At 38.1% G+C, this 22,582-nt stretch overlaps 1 protein-coding gene and 1 long non-coding RNA gene across 4 annotated transcripts in view; both read left to right on the top strand.

The window, feature by feature from the left end:
• The window catches only part of LOC149034742 (uncharacterized), a 367,942-nt gene that overhangs the window by 244,615 nt on the left and 100,745 nt on the right, over window positions 1-22,582 (top strand). The gene's annotated exons all lie outside the window — the stretch shown is intronic.
• LOC149034747 (uncharacterized) lies at window positions 1,153-16,062 on the top strand. Its single transcript, XM_089194461.1, has 6 exons — window positions 1,153-1,327; window positions 3,817-3,968; window positions 5,192-5,353; window positions 5,599-5,676; window positions 11,608-11,675; window positions 12,292-16,062. The coding sequence occupies exons 2-6, from the start codon at window positions 3,872-3,874 to the stop codon at window positions 15,889-15,891; spliced, it is 4,005 nt and encodes a 1,334-aa protein (XP_089050587.1). The 5' UTR covers window positions 1,153-1,327; window positions 3,817-3,871; the 3' UTR covers window positions 15,892-16,062.

Here is a 22,582-nt window from a genome sequence, read left to right as displayed (position 1 = left end):
AAGGTTTCTATACACTTCTTGACTGGAAGCTTTACTTGTATGTACAAGTTTAAGGTTTCTATACACTTCTTGACTGGAAGCTTTACTTGTATATACAAGTTTAAGGTTTCTATACACTTCTTGACTGGTAGCTTTACTTGTATATACAAGTTTAAGGTTTCTATACACTTCTTGACTGGTAGCTTTACTTGTATATACAAGTTTAAGGTTTCTATACACTTCTTGACTGGTAGCTTTACTTGTATATACAAGTTTAAGGTTTCTATACACTTCTTGACTGGAAGCTTTACTTGTATATACAAGTTTAAGGTTTCTATACACTTCTTGACTGGTAGCTTTACTTGTATATACAAGTTTAAGGTTTCTATACACTTCTTGACTGGTAGCTTTACTTGTATATACAAGTTTAAGGTTTCTATACACTTCTTGACTGGAAGCTTTACTTGTATATACAAGTTTAAGGTTTCTATACGCTTCGCGTGTTTGTTAACAAATAAGAGTCAACTAAGCGACATGGATAAATTCTTTCCTTGCCAAGAAAAACTGTGACCCCCCCCCCGTTGCGAATAAAACAGGTTTGAGCCTCCCCAATTTGTAAAAAATTGACTAATGACCCTTCCCTCCGAAGCCCCGTCCCACCCCCCCCAATAAAAAACGTACTTTCCCTTAGAATCTCATGATCCAATGGAATGCTCCATTTGTTCTGATAGACATCAATAAGCTTATTCTCCTTGACAACTCCTTATTTCTTCCGATTTTCCGCACTGCAGCTGATCTTCGAAAGATCATCAGACTGAATACCTTCTCTGAACATGCTCGTCCTCTCATTCTCAGTCAAGAGGAGGTCCTCACAGAGCTTGAATAGATCATAACCATCAGTGTCCTGCGCGATTTCTCCTGCGAATTTCACAGTCAACCTGTCAACAAGAACTCTTGCGACATTGTTCACGATATAAACGTGTGAAAAATAATGGCAATTATGACTTTAAAAGAGTTTCGTAAAATAAATACCTGCTTTAGAATTTATTTATTTTGAACGAGTGCGTGACACGATATCGGCAGACCGCGTGAGAACTCGTAGGAATGGAGGTGCTTCGTGACAAAAGTCACGCACTTTCGGTTTCAAGCTTGCACAGAGTTATGGGCCAGGGGACTCCCCCTTTCGTTTTCACAACGCGCAACTGAGATTCTTCGTTTTCTAGCAAAGGTTTCGACTCTCTCTTCGTACTTTCTCAGTCTTAGTGACTTTTTGTGAAACATTTCTATGGTGGATTGAGGAAGCAAGGTCGTAAAACAGTCAAACGTGCCTTCCATTTCCGCGACAGAGGTAAGAACGCATGGTTGTTTCAGATTTTTGAATGTAAGGTAGATACTTTTATTTCGCGTTTCTCAGTCAAAATTTTCTCCTTCAAATGCTCTTAATCTGTCCCAATTTTCTCTGATTTCCGGCAATGAAAAACGTTCCTGTTGTTAACTGACGAGGATTGCTAGCTTTTATTTGATTCTGGCGTGCATTAATTGTATTGCATGACGCTTAGTGTTACTTGTAAGCTAATTGAGCTGAGCTTACACGAATATGTTACAACTGTCGAATTCCCACAATTTCTCAGCCAATACCTGGCATTTACCTCTAAAAAATAATTAATTTGGGAGAGATACAAGAAATCTCCAAATTATCGATTCAATTTAGTGCAAGCGCTGATAATCGTAACACTTTCAGTTTCGTTTGTGTGTCATATGCATGTGGAACATGCACACCGGAAAGTGTTTTGCGCTAGCTTTCATGTCTGGATTATGTGTTAACTTAAATTGCTCCCGTATTTGAGATGCATTTAATCAAAAAGCGATAAACATTTCCAGCGTATTTCATGTGTTTATGTTCATTATTTTATATTTTGAAAGTAATTTTTTCTTTTTGATAGACTGCTTTAAGATTGTCCTTCCAAACTGTACTGCTATACTGATTTCCTTGTTAAATATTGAGACAAGTTGATTTTTCTTCAAATGTCAGCTGGTGATTTAATGGAAGCGTCCTTTCAATTAACTGAATTCCAGTTTTAGGAATCCAATTCATCAACTGATAATGATTGAATGGTATCTGAGAAAAGTTTTACCTTTTGTCATCTTCTAATCAATATATGATCAATCAATGACCACATTTAAACTAGTTAAGTTCTGCATGTGGCTGCAAGCATCCAAGTATGTGTCTCGTGATAATTTATGTTATCACATGGCAAGGCTTGAAGTAAATAAAAAGTTCTGATCGGTTCTTACTTGGTCAGGATTTTGCCATACACAGCATCCTTGCACCATACAGACAACCACAAAACATGTAAATTCAAAGCAAACTATAGTTTAGCCAAAGTGACATTAGTGCACAACAATTACCTTGCTCTCTTGAGCTGTACTGGGGAATACTGGCAGCATGCCATTTCTTTACTGCTGCAATCTTGGGCCAATATTCCCCAGTAAAGCCCTGGTGCTTAACTGGGTAGTTAGAAGTTAGAAATGGCTTTTGTAAATGTAATTTACACTGTACATGTATCTCTGGCTATTTTGAATTCCAGTACAATTGATTTCCTCGTTACTCTTTATTGAATTCATTTGTACATAAAGACAGCTAGCAAGGATTATTTGATATTTTTAAAACAAGCCATGTTGATTATTAGGAGAATTAAAGTTGAACCATCAAAGAGAAATCAATTTTGAGCACAAAACAATGTAAACATGGAATGAATACAAAAACAATCAGTGAAATGTACATATACTAGAAAAAAACAAATGTCTTCACCTGTACCAAATTGAAATCCATTTCAACATACATCAGCATGCATAAATGTACTGCAAATATTTCACTGTTTTTCCAGCAATAAGTGTAACAGTTGAACCAACACTCACCAATATGAATATTGGTGTCAGCTCAACTGTAGGAAATTGAATTAAAGAAATATATCTTTTATAAGTTTTGACCAGTAATCCCTATTTAAAAATCAGATGAGAGAATTTTTCTTTGGTGTTGTAAAATTTGTTTCTTATGAGAAAGGATTCAGCATAAACTCTTCCCTCTTGTGGAGACATGGTGGTCTTATGATTAGTGAAGTTGACTCATGGTCAAGAGGTCTGCATTTGTAGCCTGGCCTGGCCTGTGCTGGACGCAGGGTCAAGAGGTCTGGGTTCCAGTCAATGTGTTGTGTTCTTGTGCAAAACACTTTACTCTTACAGTGTCTGTCTCCACCCAGGAGTATAAATGGGTAGCAAAAATTAGTCAGGGAAACCTGATAAAATGCTAGGGGGGTGGGGGGGGAGGGAAATGGGAGAATGGACTTGCATCCTGTCCAGGGTTGGGTAGTAATACTCCCAGTTGCTTCATGTGAGGAAGCCAGGATTAATTAAAGCTCAGGTCCTGGATGGGCTACTTTTCAAATCCAGATGTGACCTAACTACCCACCACCTCTTTAGTTTAAATGATTTAATTTGCTACTGTTACAAATTATATAAACTTGAAACACACAGATGTTGATTTTTGCCCAATTTATTTCAGTCAATTGGGAATGTCTTTCGTAAATCTTGAAAGTTATTGTAATGAGAAGTGAATTAATGTTCATTTACATATTAATGCTTGTTTTCTTCAGTATGCATATATGTATGTATGTATCTTTTGTTCTTTTACTGCTTTAAATATGCTATTAATATTGATTGCTTGTGATTTTGTGTCTATGTATCCCTCCCATTCTCAGAAGGGAAAAAATATTTAGTTTATAATTGGGTAATTAATGTTGAGCTAATTTTTTACCATTTGCAACAACCTTTTTTCAGGCCAGGATGACTTAAAACAGCAACTTTTTTTAAGAAGCATCCCCTCACAGTTGCTATGGCTAAAGAAAGAAGTCCAATTAAGGTTCCATCTGAAAATGAAGACTTACCTGATGAAGAAAATGCTCCAGATTTTGATGAGGACACTTTACGAGGTGAGCTTGGTTCAACTTTGGCTTTAGTCATTGTTAAAACATTTTCTTTTCCACCAGTTTCAAGAATGTAAGCAGATGTGGAGAAGGATATTTATACACTGCATGACCACTTTAAAGGATATTTGGCCAGTTATGACTCTCTTCTATGATTACAATATGTTGTTCATTGACTGAGAGGATCTATGACATATTTGTTATTTTCTTTTCTCAAAGTTCAAAGCAAATTACACAAAGTTATAATAAGTAATTGCGTTATTTGATCATCATATAACATCCATTTTGTAAGTTTGCATCATAAGTACCATCATCATTATCATCTTTCTATTATATTATGCAACAATCAATTGAAAGTTTCATCTTCCCCCAAGCAACCAATTTCCAGTAGAGTGCAAGTGTTATATCATTGAATATGGAGGTGTTTAACCCTTGACACCCTAACATCAGTATCCATATTCTCTATACTATTCTTTGTATGTTTCTTGTGGTACTGAAAAAGAGAATTCATTTCAAGATCAATGCTTCTTAGGTTGGTGATCATTTCCTTTATTCTCATGAGCTTAGTGAATGATTCAGCAGTATTACTGTAAGGAGAAGTGAGATGCTGGTCACTCTTAGGGTTTAAAGAGTTAAGGTAGATAGTGAACTTTCACTAACAAATGGCTCAGAAGAAAAAAGTCTACAAGGTCTAGGTTTTAAAGCTTGGTCAATTAGGTGAAAGTCAGTCTGCTAATTATTTTGCTTTTTGCCTAAAAATTGTGTGGGGCATTTAAAAACATTATTAATTTTGCCTGTGGAATAGGAATTTTAGGAAACCTATGTCCAAAAGTTTAAATGCCTAAGGGTTTGCTTCTAATTGAGTGACACTTAATTCTCATCATTGTTATTACCACTGTTGTCAACCAAATTATTAACATCATTATAAATATTAATCTCATCTTCTTTATCATTATTCTTATGATTTATATAATAACTGTTAGTTATATAATGACTGTTGAAGGGGGGAGGGGGGAGGGGGGGACTGCACACATCCTCCAAGCTTTTCAGGGGATGGGTAGAGTCAGGCAGGTGCAAAAGTGGTAGCTGGCACTAAAGGAAAAATCTGCAGATTTTAAATCTCCAGATCTTGGCAGCTCTGCTTATGCACTAATTAACTACAATCACAGGTAATTATTAACTACAACCACAGACTTTGACACAAATTATTTTTTATTTTTTCTTTGCAGCTGCAGCTGATGTTTATAGGAATGAGGGTAATGAGGCCTTCAAGAAAGGAGATTTCATCAATGCTATTCATTTTTACACCAAAGGAATTAAAATGAACTGCAACCAGAAAGAACTGAAGGCCAAACTGCACAACAACAGGGCTATTGCACATTCTAAACTTGGTAAGATGATGAGAGCTTTAATATGCATTTTTTTTCTGTTTTGAAGCTATTGAGTTGTCAGTAGTAGTTTTCTGAAAACGGTGATAATTTTGAATGCACGGCCGGAAAAATTTATATCTTATCTTGGCCTCTCAAATATACAAAGAAGTAACTTCTTACCCCAGATATCAACGAGCATCACAAGTTTTTCCCATAGTTGGTTTGCAACATGTATGGCTAATCAGAGATATTTATTTCAATAACAGGAAATCACCAGGATTCACTAAGGGATGCAGAAGCAGCCATTGAGTTAAATCCAACTTTCCTTAAGGCAATTGTGAGAGGTTAGATATGTTAGCTGTACTATAATTATTATAATAATAATAAAAAAAGAAATCAACACTCTAAGGTTAAATGAGGTTAAATGGAGTTCAATCTTGTCTCAATTGACTTTAATTAAGAGGTCGAGACCACCCTGATTTACATTTGAATCCAGTTCTTGACTGCTACGCCATTACTTTACATTAATCATGATGAGAATATTATTTTGAGCTGGATGAAGAACTCAATGCAGAATGCAAAGCAAAATTTCAATGAGTCACAGGTGTCAGATATGTTAAGAGCGTGTCCACGTGCGCACCGGGCAGTCGTGCTACATGCCATCTCACCAATTTCAATGAAACTTTGCCAGTTTAAAGGGTCTACCAAAAACTCAAAAAGACAAACTGGTTTCTGTTTTGGTTTTTTTTCCAGGGGGAGATAGACCACCCCCCCGGTTTTTCTAGGTTTTCACCAAGGAAATCGCTTCAAATAGGTAAAATGTATAAAGCGCTCACTGTGATGGTATCTAACTGATTACTTTGAGGACTTGCACACATATTTTTACATCCTTAGTTAATGTCTGCTGCGAGTATCCGTCAGTTTGATTGACGGCTTGTCAATCAACAGAGGCAAATATACGACTGTGTTTTTAGACTTTTCGATTCATCCAAATATTTGACAACTTTGAGGTCAAATATCTCCCGTTGCCAGAAAGCTACAAGACTAATCTTAATTACCCTTTATAACCCATCATTTCATCTCTGAAAATCATCAAAAAAATCTTTGGGCACTACCGTATTTTTGTCTTGGATACCTTTTAAAATCTGCGACTGTGACAAGTTTCTCTCAACTACACCTGTCACGCAATTCTTGCTAAATAAACCTATATTTTTTAGCTCTTTATACAAGATGATTGATCAAGAAAGGTGAAAAATGTGAAAAACTTTCGAGAAAAACTTTCGAGATACATCAAAAAAAAAATCAATGGGAAAATTTTGTACGGCACAAAACATTCATTAGTCTATAATTTGATTGTTTATCATCATCATTGCTCATTTTAGGAGATTTTAAAGTCACATGCTGCGTGTTGGCTGATATTACTACATGTTCCAGTGTGCTACAACTTCGGCTTTCACAGACGAGAAATTCTGCGCTCTCGCTCGAGAGCAAATATAAATTTTTCTATCGGAATAAAAACTGTGCTTCTCTCCCGAAAATAAAATTAAAATAGTGTTGACGTTGTCACCTACCGCCATCGAACATTTCCATGCAGAACTCCGCTAAGCTAACATCTGTTGTGTGACCCGAAGACTCTCCGTAGGAATTATTCAAGCGCGTTGTTCATGCTGTCTGCTAGATAACAATTTCAGAATAATCTGCAGATCTCTATGATTATTTACCTGTTTCGATCGTAAAAAATCTGCATATTTTTTTCAAGCATTCTATTACTACTTATAAATCTACATCTCTCTAGATCAAGTGTTGCCGGCGTTTAATTGAGTGACTTTTTTAAATGAAATTTTTAAATAGGAATGAGCCAGCAGTAATTTGACGAGTAGCCTTCCTGCAAATTTCCCTTGATGAAATCCCAAGACATAGCCAGTTGTTTTCGTGAGCAAAGACAATAAATATGAAAGAAAAGTGAGATGCAAATGTCCTTTTTTTTTTTAGCTTAATAGCAGCTGTACCCTCTCCTGCAGTCTTCGTCTAAATTTTGCAAGGTCTCTCCTTATCTTCTGCCTTGTTCGGTCAGTTTCGAATTCTATAGCTAGATCATTGGCATCGGCCTCTCCATTCTCATTCATATTTACAGAGGGGGACCTCAGCAATAAACCAATTTTTGTTACGGCAGATAACCGGCTGAAGTATCGAGCGATTTGCTGCTGTATCAACCGGTAAGTCTTAGACAACATTTCTGGCCGGTGTCGTCTCTTAAACTCGATATTTGGGAAGTCACATTAGGGGCGGTTGCCTTACTAGTTTCCTCCCTTGTTCAGCACACGTCTAGGAGATAATTCTCTGCTTTCTGAGAAAAGGTGGCTGTTTTTTGTGTTTTCCAAAGAGCCCATCCAAAGTCCACTTGGCTAGTTAGGGATTGTTCGTCAGAATTTTACCTGAGGTCCGACCTTGAACGTAGCCATCCCCTATAGAATGGCAAGCCGGTCTTAGTCCATTTCCTCTTGATCTTATCCTAGGCGGAATTTTTTTGTCAGCTTCACTGTGTTTGTCTTTGTCAGGGTGCATTTGGATGACAGCCGGTGACTGAAACGACTTGATACATCGTTCTTTTAGCAAGAATATCTCGCTTTCTTGTTCCGTCTATGACGGATTGGGTATAGTTCTCGCGATGACCCGCGTTCAGAAATCTGTGCACGTTGCTGATAACCACCCGCTTCCATGATTAATTTGCTGAAGGTTTCTAATGTGACGAGCCTAGTGAGACCCTGAGGTGCTTCAAACTGTGCCAGTTGGTCTGCGCTATAAACTTGTCGCAGTTCTTAAGTCAGAGGGAGGATCGCCCATCTCTATCTATGTGAGCGCCTCTACAGTACCTGCGTATCCCTAGCAATCATATGATATAAAGTTCATCTCAGTCACAAATCACCAGTTAGGAAAACTGATGTTCAGATAAGAGCTCTTCTTGCCCTTCTTCCCTATTCATTGTCGACTCCAAGATAGCAGCTACAGTACGCGTTCTATTTAGGTTAACAGTCACCTTGCCGCCACCAGGAAGACTCGCCACCAGCTTTGATTTCTTCTGCCATCTGCAGATTCATCTCTCTCTCACTTTATGTCTCCGATTTTTATGAGGAGGATACTGGCATTTTCGAACCCGAAGGTCTAAATCTCACACCAAGTTGTGCACGATATTTGAGGTACATCGTGAAATCGCGGCCTTTGTAATCTCCAAATAAGCCAATACGCGCTAGAATAAGCTCCATCTCGGACGAAATGCATGTTTGGGATACATCGACGTCTCTCAAATGTTTTTTTTTAAGCTGTATACCCACGAATTTAGAGGTGTGAGCTGTATCCGTCCCTGCCCAGCGCGAGAAAAATAACATTTGGTTCTACAGTTAGTTGCAAATGAACAAGACAACTGTACCATCTTGACTTTATCAATTCGAGTGTTAGATTAAATTGAGGGCTTTTTAGACACTCGATTTCTTATATGGCATCACTATGAAGACGTAATACAACTGATACACCTACACTACATAGGATTAACAATGTCTGTTGCGCTGTTACGAGAAGGAGGAAAATATTACCGGAAGTGTAAACTCTTTTTAAAAAGAGTTTCAGAGACGTTTCAGAGATGTCTATCTTTGATCGGCTGTCACAAAAAAATGACCCCCACTTAAATTTACTAGGAAAAATGAACTTACCAACTCCTTGTTGAAACAATTGGAATTCATTTGACCGATACGCCGGTTGTTTCAATTTTTCTTTTTCCTCGGGCTGCTATGAAACAGTTCATAAATTGACTAATTAATAAAGTGTTTTGAAATACCGTTCGGGATTTGCCTTTTTTTTCTGCGTGCAAATCAAGGGTAGACAAAGTTTTTAAAACATTTGACTAGAATGTCATGGAGCTCACCTCGATAGTTTTCGTCGGCCAGAGTCAAGACGCGCCAAGCTAAGCGACATCGCCCTCTAGTAAAATAATTTTCCAAAGAATAAACGTGGCGAGCGTGAGGAAATGCACATTTTTCTCATCATTGTGATCAAAGCCCAATAATGTACCTATATTGGTACTTATGGTATCAAACCATTGATTATGACAGGGTGAGCTTAGTTTTTCTGTCGAGGTCGACGTGACTTCACATTAAAAGCATTTTTGACGGAACAAACTAGTGAGCATCACTGCACGAACTAAGAAAGTAAAAACTTGTATTTATCTCCCACACGTTTCGTCTGACAATAGTAGACTTCATCAAGGATTTTTTTCAAGTAGGGTAAATAAGCTTGTTCATATACAAATAGTAAATAAGTTCTCTCTTTGCTATTGAAGTCAGTGGATAGAATTCGCCAGGTGCGCCTACGGTGTTATACATGAGTGACATTTTCCGGACGTTACATGTACGGGTACGTGATCCGTTTGAGGGTCACAGATTTAGTGTAAATATTTCACTCCTCCACATCACCCAATGTCTCTAGTTTACAGAGGTCTTAGAACGTTTCATTATATGGAGTTGCCTTCTGCGGGTAGAAGGCTACAAGCGAATTTCTCAGGCGTAATTGCCTTTGATTTCTCAATTGATGTTGTCGCAAACACAGTTTTTGGGAGTCACGAGACAAAAAAACTTATCAGGACCTAGTTTCATTTGCTAATGGAAATAAATAGCAAATAAAAACACATTTTCTTGTGAAATAAAGTCATAAATGACGGGGGTTCTCCGAAACAAATAGTGATAGAAAAGGATTTCAGTTCTGGTCAATATTGACTTTTCATGGCCTACTTCCAAATCTGAGGGAACGCGCTGAGGGAATAAAAAAACATAAATGTGTGATAATGCAAGCAAGAGAATGAAAATCCAAATGAAGAAAAAGGAGAAAACATAGGAACCCGTGTTGCAGCGTGCAGATATCTTTTGAGCCAGACCTACACATCTAAGCCCGACACCACCCAGAGAAACTCGAAAGAGTACTGTATATGAACTAGCTCGCGAGTGCACGCAGGAAAGGCCATGACAATCAGCGAAAATAATAGCAAATGCAAATGATATTTGAAGTCAAAAAACAGGAAAATAAGATAACAGAAGGATTAAGAACTTTCTAGAAGTGTCTTCTTGAAAAAAAAAAGATGAACAATTTTTACTTCTCATGAAAGGTCACGCAGTAACCCTACAAATACTACAACTACAATACTCTACGTGGATTTCTTGATGGTAGAAAGTGAAAAAAACATTTTCCAGTCTTATTTTCTGGAAACATGACGTAGTTAATGAATTTATGGGGCTACTGGTACTGGTTCCTACCAAATAAGGGGGGCAGAGTTTCCCGTCATTCGCGGTATGGAAAAGCCGAAGTTGTTACACTCGGGAACTTGTACGTCAACAAGCAGGCGACATGTGACTTTAAAATCTCCTCTCCTGTTACAGTTTCCTTATTGTAAACTGTGTGATGATAATAATAGACGATCAAAGTATAGGCTAATGAATGTTTTGTTCTGTACAAGAGCCCTATGTCCTGATTTTTGCAAATCTTCAAAGTAATAAACGACTGAAGAAAGAAACGCTATGATTTTCCCATTGACTTTTCGTCTACATGCATCTCTCTAAACGTGAAATTTTCCATTCCTACAAAAAATCTCGAAAGTTTTTCACATTTTTCACCTTTCTTGATCAAGCATCTTGTATAAAGAGCTAAAAAATGTAGGTTTATTTTGTCAAGTGACTGCCTAGAGCAAGAATTGCGTGATAGGTGTAGTTGAGAGAAACTTGTCACAGTCGCAGATTTTAAAAGACATCCAAGACAATACGGTAGTGCCCAAAGATTTTTTTAATGATTTTCAGAGATGAAATGATGGGTTATAAAGGGAACTTAAGATTAGTGTTGTAGCTTTCTGGCAACGGGAGATATTTGACCTCAAAGTTGTCAAATATTTGGATGAATCGAAAAGTCCGAAAACACAGTCGTATATTTGCCTCTGTTGATTGACAAGCCGTCAATCAAACTGACTGATACTCGCGGCGCCTATTAACTGAGGATGTAAAAATATGTGTGCAAACCCTCAGAGTAATCGGTTAAATACCATCGTAGTGAGAGCTTCATACATTTTACCTATTTGAAGCGATTTCCTTGGTGAAAACCAAGGAAAAACGGGGGGGGGGGTGGTTTTGTTTTGTTTTGTCTTTTTTTTCTTCTGCTCTGTAATGATTTCAATGGTTTCAGGTTCTTTTCTCAGAATTGAGCTACAGTAATAGTATGCTTCTTTGTGTTGTTGCCTACAGGAGCCACTGCTTGTGTTGAATTGAAGAGATTTGAAGAAGCAATCGCTTGGTGTAATAAGGGACTAGCTGTATCCTTTGAAGGAATCTTTCATTTTTAACCGTGGGTATAATGGAAATAGTTTCCATAATTTGATGTTTCAAGGGAGAAAATACAAAGAAGGGTATTAATTATGATGGGAACTTGTCAGCTCACATACTTTAAGAGTGTGTTATTAAGAAACGTAGGAAAAGTTATTACCTCATGACTTATTAAAGATATTACTCCTTTTAGCCAATTTGACTTAGTTATACTATCCATGCCAATAACTGCTACATTAGCTTAGATAACCATTTAATTTACAGACCAAGTTTGTAATTATCCTTACTGTTAACCGTACGATTTTTGTAATGTTAGTTCAAAGAGTTCAGCATTGGATCAACTAATTATCCCCAAATTGATATTTTTTTTACTCTCAAGTTGACCTTGTTGTGATAGACCAGTATCTAGAAACAATAATAACAAAGTAGTTTGCTTTAAATAGCAGCAATGTTTTTATCATAACAAGGTCACCCTTAGCCACACTCCTGTTCAAAGGCTTGGGAACCAAGCACGCAAATGTTAAAATGCACTATCATAAATCAATATGATCAGAAAAATAATATTTTTTTGTTTTTTCCACATTTTTAACCCTTAACATAAAAAAGATTGAAAAAAACAATAGGATCTTGTTGTCATTAAGAATTCAGTCTGTCAGTGAAGTGGGAGATAAGTCCATGGAGGAAAAAGATCCTATTAGTCATGACCACGGTAGTGCAAGTTCAGGTGATGTCAATAAAGTCATAGGTCTCTATAATCGGGGAGAAGAAGCCATAGAGTACCTCAACCTATATCTTAAAAAAGCTAAAGAAGTAGGAGACAAGCATGGGGAGGGTAACGCTTATGGCAATCTTGGCAATGCTTATCACAGTCTGGGTGATTTCAAAAAAGCCATAGAGTACCACAACCTACATCTTAAAATAGCTAAAGAAGTAGGAGACAAGCATGGGGAGGGTAACACTTATGGCAATCTTGGCAATGCTTATCGCCGTCTGGGTAATTTCAAAAAAGCCATAGAGTACCACAACCTACATCTTAAAATAGCTAACGAAGTAGGAGACAAGCATTGGGAGGGTAACGCTTATGGCAATCTTGGCAATGCTTATGACAGTCTGGGTGATTTCAAAAAAGCCATAGAGTACCACAATCTACGTCTTAAAATAGCTAAAGAAGTAGGAGACAAGCATGGGGAGGGTAACGCTTATGGCAATCTTGGCAATGCTTATCACCGTCTGGGTGATTTCAAAAAAGCCGTAGAGTACCACAACCTACATCTTAAAATAGCTAAAGAAGTAGGAGACAAGCATGGGGAGGGTTGTGCTTATGGCAATCTTGGCAATGCTTATGACAGTCTGGGTGATTTCAAAAAAGCCATAGAGTACCACAACCTACATCTTAAAATAGCTAAAGAAGTAGGAGACAAGCATGGCGTGGGTTGTGCTTATGGCAATCTTGGCAATGCTTATCGCCGTCTGGGTGATTTCAAAAAAGCCATAGAGTACCACAACCTAGATCTTAAAATAGCTAAAGAAGTAGGAGACAAGCATGGGGTGGGTTGTGCTTATGGCAATCTTGGCAATGCTTATCGCCGTCTGGGTGATTTCAAAAAAGCCATAGAGTACCACAACCTAGATCTTAAAATAGCTAAAGAAGTAGGAGACAAGCATGGGGAGGGTAACACTTATGGCAATCTTGGCAATGCTTATCACAGTCTGGGTGATTTCAAAAAAGCCATAGAGTACCACAACCTACATCTTAAAATAGCTAAGGAAGTAGGAGACAAGCATGGGGAGGGTAACGCTTATGGCAATCTTGGCAATGCTTATGACAGTCTGGGTGATTTCAAAAAAGCCATAGAGTACCACAACCTACTTCTTAAAATAGCTAAAGAAGTAGGAGACAAGCATGGGGAGGGTTGTGCTTATGGCAATCTTGGCAATGCTTATCGCCGTCTGGGTGATTTCAAAAAAGCCATAGAGTACCACAACCTAAATCTTAAAATAGCTAAAGAAGTAGGGGACAAGCATGGGGAGGGTAACACTTATGGCAATCTTGGCAATGCTTATCGCCGTCTGGGTAATTTCAAAAAAGCCATAGAGTACCACAACTTACATCTTAAAATAGCTAAAGAAGTAGGAGACAAGCATGGGGAGGGTTGTGCTTATGGCAATCTTGGCAATGCTTATCACAGTCTGGGTGATTTCAAAAAAGCCATAGAGTACCACAACTTACATCTTAAAATAGCTAAAGAAGTAGGAGATAAGCATGGGGAGGGTAACGCTTATGGCAGTCTTGGCAATGCTTATCGCCGTCTGGGTGATTTCAAAAAAGCCATAGAGTACCACAACTTACATCTTAAAATAGCTAAAGAAGTAGGAGACAAGCATGGGGAGGGTAACGCTTATGGCAGTCTTGGCAATGCTTATCACCGTCTGGGTGATTTCAAAAAAGCCATAGAGTACCACAACCTACATCTTAAAATAGCTAAAGAAGTAGGAGACAAGCATGGGGAGGGTGTTGCTTATGGCAATCTTGGCAATGCTTATCACCGTCAGGGTGATTTCAAAAAAGCCTTAGAGTACCGCAACCTACATCTTAAAATAGCTAAAGAAGTAGGAGACAAATCCTTGGAGGCAAGGGCCTACTATTCATTAGGATGCGTTTTTGAGTTGCAAGGTGGACTGCCAAAAGCCGTTGAACATTACCAAGCTAGCATAAACATATTCAATTCCTTGAGAGTACTTCTAAAATCTAAAGACGAGTGGAAAGTTAACTTTCGAAATCAGTATCAAATGGCGTATACGGGTTTGTGGAGAGTTCTCGTAGAACAAGGTAATATAGATGAAGCCTTATTTGTTGCTGAGAAAGGACGAGCTCAAGCTCTGTCCGACCTTATGGAATCCAGTTTTTGTGGTGAAGCAAGTCAGCACAAGGCAGGTGATGAAGATTTAGCAGTCACTGCTAAGTCTACATCGATTTGGATGAAACGTTTTTCAAAAGTTTTAAAAAGCGTTCCATCAAACACCGTCTTTCAGGCAGTGGAGACAGCTGACGTCAATCTTTGGGTTGTGTCCGAAGGAAAACAAGTTCAGTTAAGACAAAGTAAACTCAAAGGTTTTGTTTCAGAGAATGGTGGATCTAGCCAGTCCTTTGAGTCGTTCATGCTCGGTGTCTATACACAACTTGGTGTTCGTTCTAATGTGAGATGCGAGAATCGATCTTTAGATGCTTTGAGGGAGGGCCGTTCAAAAGTGGATGAGAAAACCAAAGAAGCCAACCCTCAACCTCACATCCAACAAGACGGATGCTTGAGCACTTTGTATGAAATCGTTATGAAGCCGGTGGCTGACTTGATTGAAGGGGATGAGCTACTCATTATTCCTGATGGACCCCTGTGGATCGCTCCTTACGCTGCATTGAAGGATGGTAAGTCTAAATACCTGTGTGAATCGTTCACAATCCGAGTCGCTCCATCGTTAGCAAGTCTTAGACTCATTACTGATTGCCCAGATGATTATCACAAAAGCAGTGACGCGTTACTTGTGGGAGATCCGTGGGTATCCGAGGTTACTAACAGCGAGGGAGAGAAAGTCCTCGAGCAGCTTCCGTGTGCTAAAGAAGAAGTAGAAGTGATCGGAAAAATTCTGAATATCACGCCAATCACTGGCAGACAAGCCACGAAACGTGAGGTGTTGAAAAGACTCAGTTCCGTTTCCTTAGTTCACTTTGCGGCACACGGATGTCCGGAAACTGGCGAAATTGCTCTTACACCTGACCTAGACCGAATATCTACTGTGCCTACGGAGAAGGAGGATTATATTTTAACGATTCGAGATGTGTTGAATGTTCAACTTCGCGCCAAACTTGTTGTGCTCAGTTGCTGCCATAGTGGTCGGGGCGAGATCAAGGCTGAAGGTGTGGTTGGCATTGCGCGCGCTTTCTTGGGGGCTGGTGCTCGGTCTGTTGTGGTGTCCCTGTGGGCGATTGATGACGAGGCTACTCTCCAGTTCATGAAATGCTTTTATCAACACCTTGCAGAAGGTAAACCTACAAGCAAGTCACTGAACCTGGCCATGAAAAGCCTCAGAGAATCAGATGAGTTCCACGACATCAAATACTGGGCGCCCTTTTTGCTGATTGGAGATGACCTCACGTTTGACCTGATGGCAAAGGAAAGAGAAAATTTGAATAGAAAATCAAATAAATGAGAAAATCTCTTTTTTCATCTCAAAAGAATGGAGTAGGAACTTGCAAGGTTTAAATGTTTCTCTATTTAGACAATTTTTGGCTATTTTTCTCTACTTTTTTATTTTTTTGTTAAATGGAACTTGAGATGTGCAACTTTACTGTGGTGAAGAAATAAACCAGTCTCTTTCATTATATTTTGATCAGTGGAATTGTCATTCTTTGTTACCTTAACAAATTTCAAATGCTTGTGAAGAGAAGGAAATGCAACAAGGCCTCTGTTATGAACGAGGTTTCCATTTCCACCAACATGTCACTCGGCTCTGTTCCTGTATTACAATCAGTTGTATGGAAAATAATTTAAAGTTTATTTCTTTTACCTAACCAGGGGCTTTTCCACCGAATTTTAATTACCTTTATGCTCTAAGCTTTTGATAAGCAAAGAAACAATTCGTCATTTGCAAAAGTTGGCGAATTTTTATTTTCAAAACTTTGATTGAATATGTATGTGAATTGAATATGTGAATTGATCTCAGACCGTTTTCTACATCATAAATTACTTTGTTACAATTTACATTCATCTTTACAAAAAAATTGATTACCATTTTGAACTCAATCCATTTTAATGCAATCTAGTTCTGTCAGTGCCAAGATTGCCATTCTAAGCTTAATTTGAAGAAGTAAACATCAGAGATGATGTTATTAAATTTACTAACCATATGTTAGAGACATTACACCTACTTTTAGGGGTGTAGCCAGTCTCTAGCCCCGTAGGCCCGGCCTACAATTGTTTTCTGCCCGCTTGACTTTTACTAAAAGATAATATGACTCTTGCAAATGTTGAAACAAAAATTGAAATTTGTGAGGGAAGAGGCTTACATTTAGTCAAAAAGCTGGCTACAACCCTGTTTTCAATCAAACGAGTCTGGCCAATTTTTGTCCGTTTTACCAAACACTTCTCCGTTCGGTTTAAAGAACGACGACGGAGAGGCTAAAAATTGTCCATGTAATCTAAACTATGAAAGAGGGACGCAGAGTTCACTATAATTAAAGTTTCCATAGGTGTGACTTTTAATTTATGTGACATGGAATTTTGTTGTTTCTAGCACGACAATATTTACACTCATAAATGAGAGAAGCAGTTAACGTAAGCCATGTGGTCCTCAATGGGAATTATTTTGGTAAAAAGGCTCATTAATTAATGTAAACCTAGTGCGTAGTTGAAAAAGTTCAGGGCTTCAGGATAAAACTTCTAATTGTTGAAAATCACCTCTTGAAATTTTTTCATCGCTTTAAATTTACCTCAGCATGATTTGAGGATGTCTGATAATATGCGTGGTTGAATATAATGTAACTAGGATTTTAAAGGCATGCTGGGACAGTTTCAACTAAACATGGTTTGTATAATATCAGTTTATTTCGTGTGAAGTGTTTTGATGCTATTTTTTTTTAGATTGAAGATAATTGTTCATTTACCTTAGTTTATATTAATTAACTCATGAACTCCCAAGTTCTGAAGAAAAATTCTCCCAACTAATAAGAATGTGTTTCTCTTTGCTGCCGCCTGTTCCGAGAATTCGATGTAACATTAAGTTTCTAGTAAAAGATTATCCTCCAGTTTGGATTTTCTCTCATTGTTATTGACTCCATGTTTGTCGGTGTATTAATACCGTGAGGAGAATTTAAATTATGATCAGTCTTGGGAGTAAATGGGTTCATTTTAGCGTCTCCGTTTAGCGCGTATTTTACTTAAAGCCTTGAAAGATTTTATGCAGTTTCTATTGTGCTTATTTTTTTACTTCTTTGTGTAAGAGAAATATACAGTGTATAAAATACAAAAACTGCGTTGATTTACATCCTATGGGGACTTCAATGCTTGTTTTGACCCGCGCGCCAAGTTGATAATGTGTGCAGCTAACAGTGTACTAACATTCCATGTTTCAAGCCCCCGCCCACTTAACAAAAGCGCGTCATCTCTTCAATTGTATCTCTTTCACTGTCTATTGTTCTTCGTATTGCCACACTGTTTTGAACGCCAACGGACGTGTTCATACTGTTACATGTGTGCGCCTTTTTTTATCTTTTTCCTCACACAAGTTTTTACACCTTTTCACATTTGCGCATCCCTTTAGTTTTCTCCTTCCTCTGGTTTCTTCCATTTTTTTTTTTCATCGCAATTTTCCTTTATTCCCATCTTTACGCGCATCTCTTTTATTGCCCTTAACTTTGTTCTTCTCCGCGCTTTATAGGACGCGACTATCTCCTTGTCTGTTTAAGTTTTCACTCGTCTAAACCTTCGCGCAAAGTCAGGCTTCTTACAACTCATATACCTCGTTACTCCCCCATAGTAGTTGTTATCATGCGTATTATGTCCACTTTGGGATGGTGTCCTCTTAAAGTCATCTCTAGTGAAATCTCAGTTTTCCTTTCGATTGATTCCTAGTTGACAGGGTGCCAGTGCTTGCTCTCCTCAGTCCTCTCATCATAATAGCAGTTATAAATCGGAAGAGCTCCCTCCAAGTCTCGGCGACATAATCGGTGCATTTAGTCGGAAACGAGCCCCTCAATGTCCAAATTAAGGCCTCTTCTATCATCTGATTGGGAATGGGTCAAACTCTCGCCCAGGGTCCACCTACAATGCGAATCCAAGATGGCGGCAGGCCAATCCACAGCCGGACTCTACTGAGTCGGTAGCCGCCATCTCGGATGTAGACGCAGAGAAGACCCTGGGGAAGAGTTTTGACAAAACAATAATTAAGAAAGGATAAGTTATAATAGTGCGTAGAGAGATAATCGATGACAACTTGAGAGATTCATAATGAGCAAACAGGTTTCGTCGATTATTTAACTCCATGTCTCCTCGAATACGCACTCCTATATGCCCCTCTTCCCCGTCCCTATACATCCCTGTACTGCAAGTTTTATCATCATACAGCAAAATACAACATTATACCCCAGAGTAGCACTGTAAATCCGTAAAATGCCGTAACTAGACAACGCTTCAGAACAATATGTACCCCTCGATAGCACTATGCTTCCCTCTACTGAATTTTAAATCACCATACAGCGCTATATAAACAATTGTTCCAATTTGGCGCCAAAATAAGTGCGAATATTTGCCGCGGTCGTTTTCTCGAGTTTTCTGTTCCAAGATGCGGAAACTGTGAGCTTCGAGGAACAGACAATATCCAAGGACAAATATCCGTACATATTTTTGCGCAAAATAGACGCTATTGTGTTTTTTATCCTTCAAATATTTTGCGACGCACGTGAAAAATGTTAATGAACACCTTACTAGATTGAATTAAGAAGAGGTTAAATTTCTAAAAAAACTGTGGTGCTGCGTCGGTGGGAGAGTATAACATGGTAATTTAGTATTATCAAGTGAGTTGATAACGTAAATTGGCACTGCAAAGAGTTTAAAAACTGACGTTTGAGCGTTAGCCCTTCTTCAGAGCGATTGCAAAGGGCAAACGCTCGAAACGTGAGCTTTTAAACTCTTTATGGTGGGCAATTTACGTTATCGATTCAGTTCATAATACCTAATTACCCTGAATTGCATTAATTTTGAGATGAAGACTTATCGTGGTGGACGCAAGGTCTGCAAATTGGGGAATATCGTTTAGGTGATATACTCGGATACACCCAGTTTTAGCCAGGGGATATTAAGTCACTTACTATGTTTAGACCAATCGAGCGCGAGCAAAATTGTTTGATGGATCATAAGCAATATTATAACATAGCTAATAAATTTGTCTTATCAAATTTAATTGCGCGAGCGTGCTTCATATTCCTATTGTGCACGCTCAGGACGTCAGCAAACAAATCCCGCGAGAAAAAAATTTTCCGTCGAGTTGAAAAATGTTATAAAACAATTGGTTCATACGTCAGCTGTGCGTTCATCGAGATATGAAGCATGCGGGAAGTTTGGAGAGCACGAAAGATGCGTAAGAGTTGCTCGAGGCGTAGCCAAGAGCAGCTCTAGCTTCTTGAGAACCATTTGTTAAATATGCACCCCTTGTTTGCACTACACTTCCTGCTACTGTAATTTACATCACAATACAGCGCTATACAACGATACGTACCCCTAAGTAGCCTTGATCGGCATAATAGAATACATACGTCGAAAGGCTCCAGCCTCACGGGCCATGCTTTATGTCTTTCTCCCAAATTCATTAAATACTCGATGAAAACCTCTGCGTCGTTTAAAGAAAACACAGCATTTTCTAGCGCAGTCATGACTCGTCTGATGTGAAGATACAGAGATCGAGAGTTGATTACGGCTTCAAGTTTCAAACTCGTAAAGGCGGAAATATGTCTTGAACTCTTGGGTTGGACTCAAAGAGTCTGAAACAAAATCATTCATGATCATCGTTATCAATTCTGAATAATTGAAATTCAATTCACGTTTACTTCAGATAATAAATTTTACTTCCATTTTGCCAGTTATACAAAGAAATCAAGTTACTGAGTAATACCCACAACAAGACACAGCTACACTGTTGTGAATCTCCATTCTCATCTTCAATAGAACTATGCTATCACAAAAGTAGTGCGCATTCGTTTGCATTTTAAAGTTAGTTTACCGTAAGATAATAACCCAATTGGCGCTGGTGCTTTTGCGTTTGCGCACGAAAAGGCCCGAGAACACGTTTTCACTGTCTATTAAATTTTTGATTGTTTTAAATTTTTAGGTTCCTCTTTAAAACCAGAGCTCGGTTTTTAGCGACTTGTTCAAGTACTGCTCTAGTAAAGACGTAACTTAACTTTTTATGCAATAGGATATAGAGAAACAACAGGTGGCACCTTTAAAAGGACATTAAACACGTTATGATAAGTCCGCAAATTCTTTAGGCAACAACACTCGTTAACAATTTTTAAACATCGGTCGCAGTTGCAAAAGTTTACGCGTTATATTTGAATGTTTTGCATTTGGAAAACTCATTTCTATTTATATGATGACTAACCCTCGTTCTCACAGATGTGAAAATTATTTTGAACCTGATCAGCTCAGAGGTGATTTAGACAGTAAAAATAATGTCAGCAAATATAAACAGCTACTGATCCTTTTTGTAAACTTGTAAATAATTGTTCTCAGTTTCCCAGAAAATGCTCTTTTTTCCTTCTCATTTTTTAAATGATATGTATAAATGTTTGAATGTTACATCTGGGGACGAATTTTTCCTGCAAAAAATTTGGGCTTCAAAGACACAATGGTGGCCTATTGACATGAAAAATAAAAAGAAAAAAACACACTTGAAATATGGATCGTTTTTGGTGAACGTTATGAAAAGCAAAGAAATTGAGTTTGAAAGATGCACGCATTTCGGCTGGTGAACATAGTTGCATTTACTGCTCTAGTTCAGTTGAACAATTTATATAACAATAGGTTTTTCAATGCTTACTCAATGGGATGTCTATCTCTAACGCTGTGTTTTATCGATACCATGGTCATCACCAACTGGACATTAAATTTGTAGTGTTTACTGACAGTTCAAATGAATCATCCATCGAAATTGAAGTTTCAATCGTTATGCAACTAAAACCAAGGAATTGTACCACTAGATTCGACATGTGCAGGTAAGCAACTTTCACGTGTAGCATGACATCCAGTTAGGATCAGCATACTATTTCCTCTTTTTCTCCATTTTAAACGATTCCAATCCTAATAGTGGTATGATATTTTCATAAAAAAGCTAGTGTCAACTCGAGACTCTACATTCATTTTTTTTTAGGAAATAAAACACGACAAACCAGAGATGGCGAGTATTTTAAACACTTACAGTTTAAACACTTTCTTCTCTATGACGCTCTTAATGGGCTCAATGAGCTGCCAAAATTCTCTTAAAATGCATTTTTGTTCGTGTGATAGTGGAATGTCTCTGATTCTCGAAGTCGATGTCGCCGCAGCAACTGAGACTACTACTTCGATTTTGTTATTAAGGGACGCAAAACAACCCATGGCATTTACAGTTTGACTTTTAAACCTTAATGGAGATGTGTAGACACTACCTCAATAGATTTATGAATACAGCTGCTTTCCCTTAAGGAAGTTGTCATACGCTGTGATGATGGATGATGGGTTAAAAACTCTGACATCATCTGTGCAAAACATATGTCTCTATATCGACCAACATCTTGACTAGTTGTTCACACTTACTGAAAAGGGAAAAATTCCGAATTGCTGCTTATAAAAAAGTTGTCATTTTGTAGAGAAAGAGCAGATCTACTCTGTCTCCACTAAAAGCCTTAATACTAAATTAAGTGTTTCGCGCGTGAGTGAAAATCGGAAAATTGTTTAGCATTTTGCCCGAAAAGAACATACTAGCGACGAGTTAACACTTCATCTAAAAATTTTCATTCTGAGTATAGTAATCGTGTCTTTGTAGTACCAATTACGCGTCTGAGTTCTTCCCCTGACATGTCTCAAGCCTAAAACTGTCGCCGAACAGTCTCCATCGGCGATTGGGCCTCAAGGCATCTATAACCTTTCTCTATAGTGTTGGTAAATGGCATTTAATGATGAGGTATTTTGAAATGTTATAACTCTTATTAATTTGCAGATGTCGTAAGACTAACTATCAGCGATATTGATGGGAAACCGCTAATTTTCAAGCATAATTAAAGTTCTATAAGTAAAGACAATGTGCAGTTATACGCCATACTTGTATAATTGGAAGAATTTATTTCGTGAACTTTCCTTCATTCTTCAAA

This window comes from Pocillopora damicornis, chromosome 14 (genome assembly GCF_964200805.1).
Source record: "Pocillopora damicornis chromosome 14, jaPocDami1.2, whole genome shotgun sequence".
Lineage (NCBI taxonomy): Eukaryota > Metazoa > Cnidaria > Anthozoa > Scleractinia > Pocilloporidae > Pocillopora > Pocillopora damicornis.
This window is presented reverse-complemented; position numbering and strand designations above follow the sequence as displayed.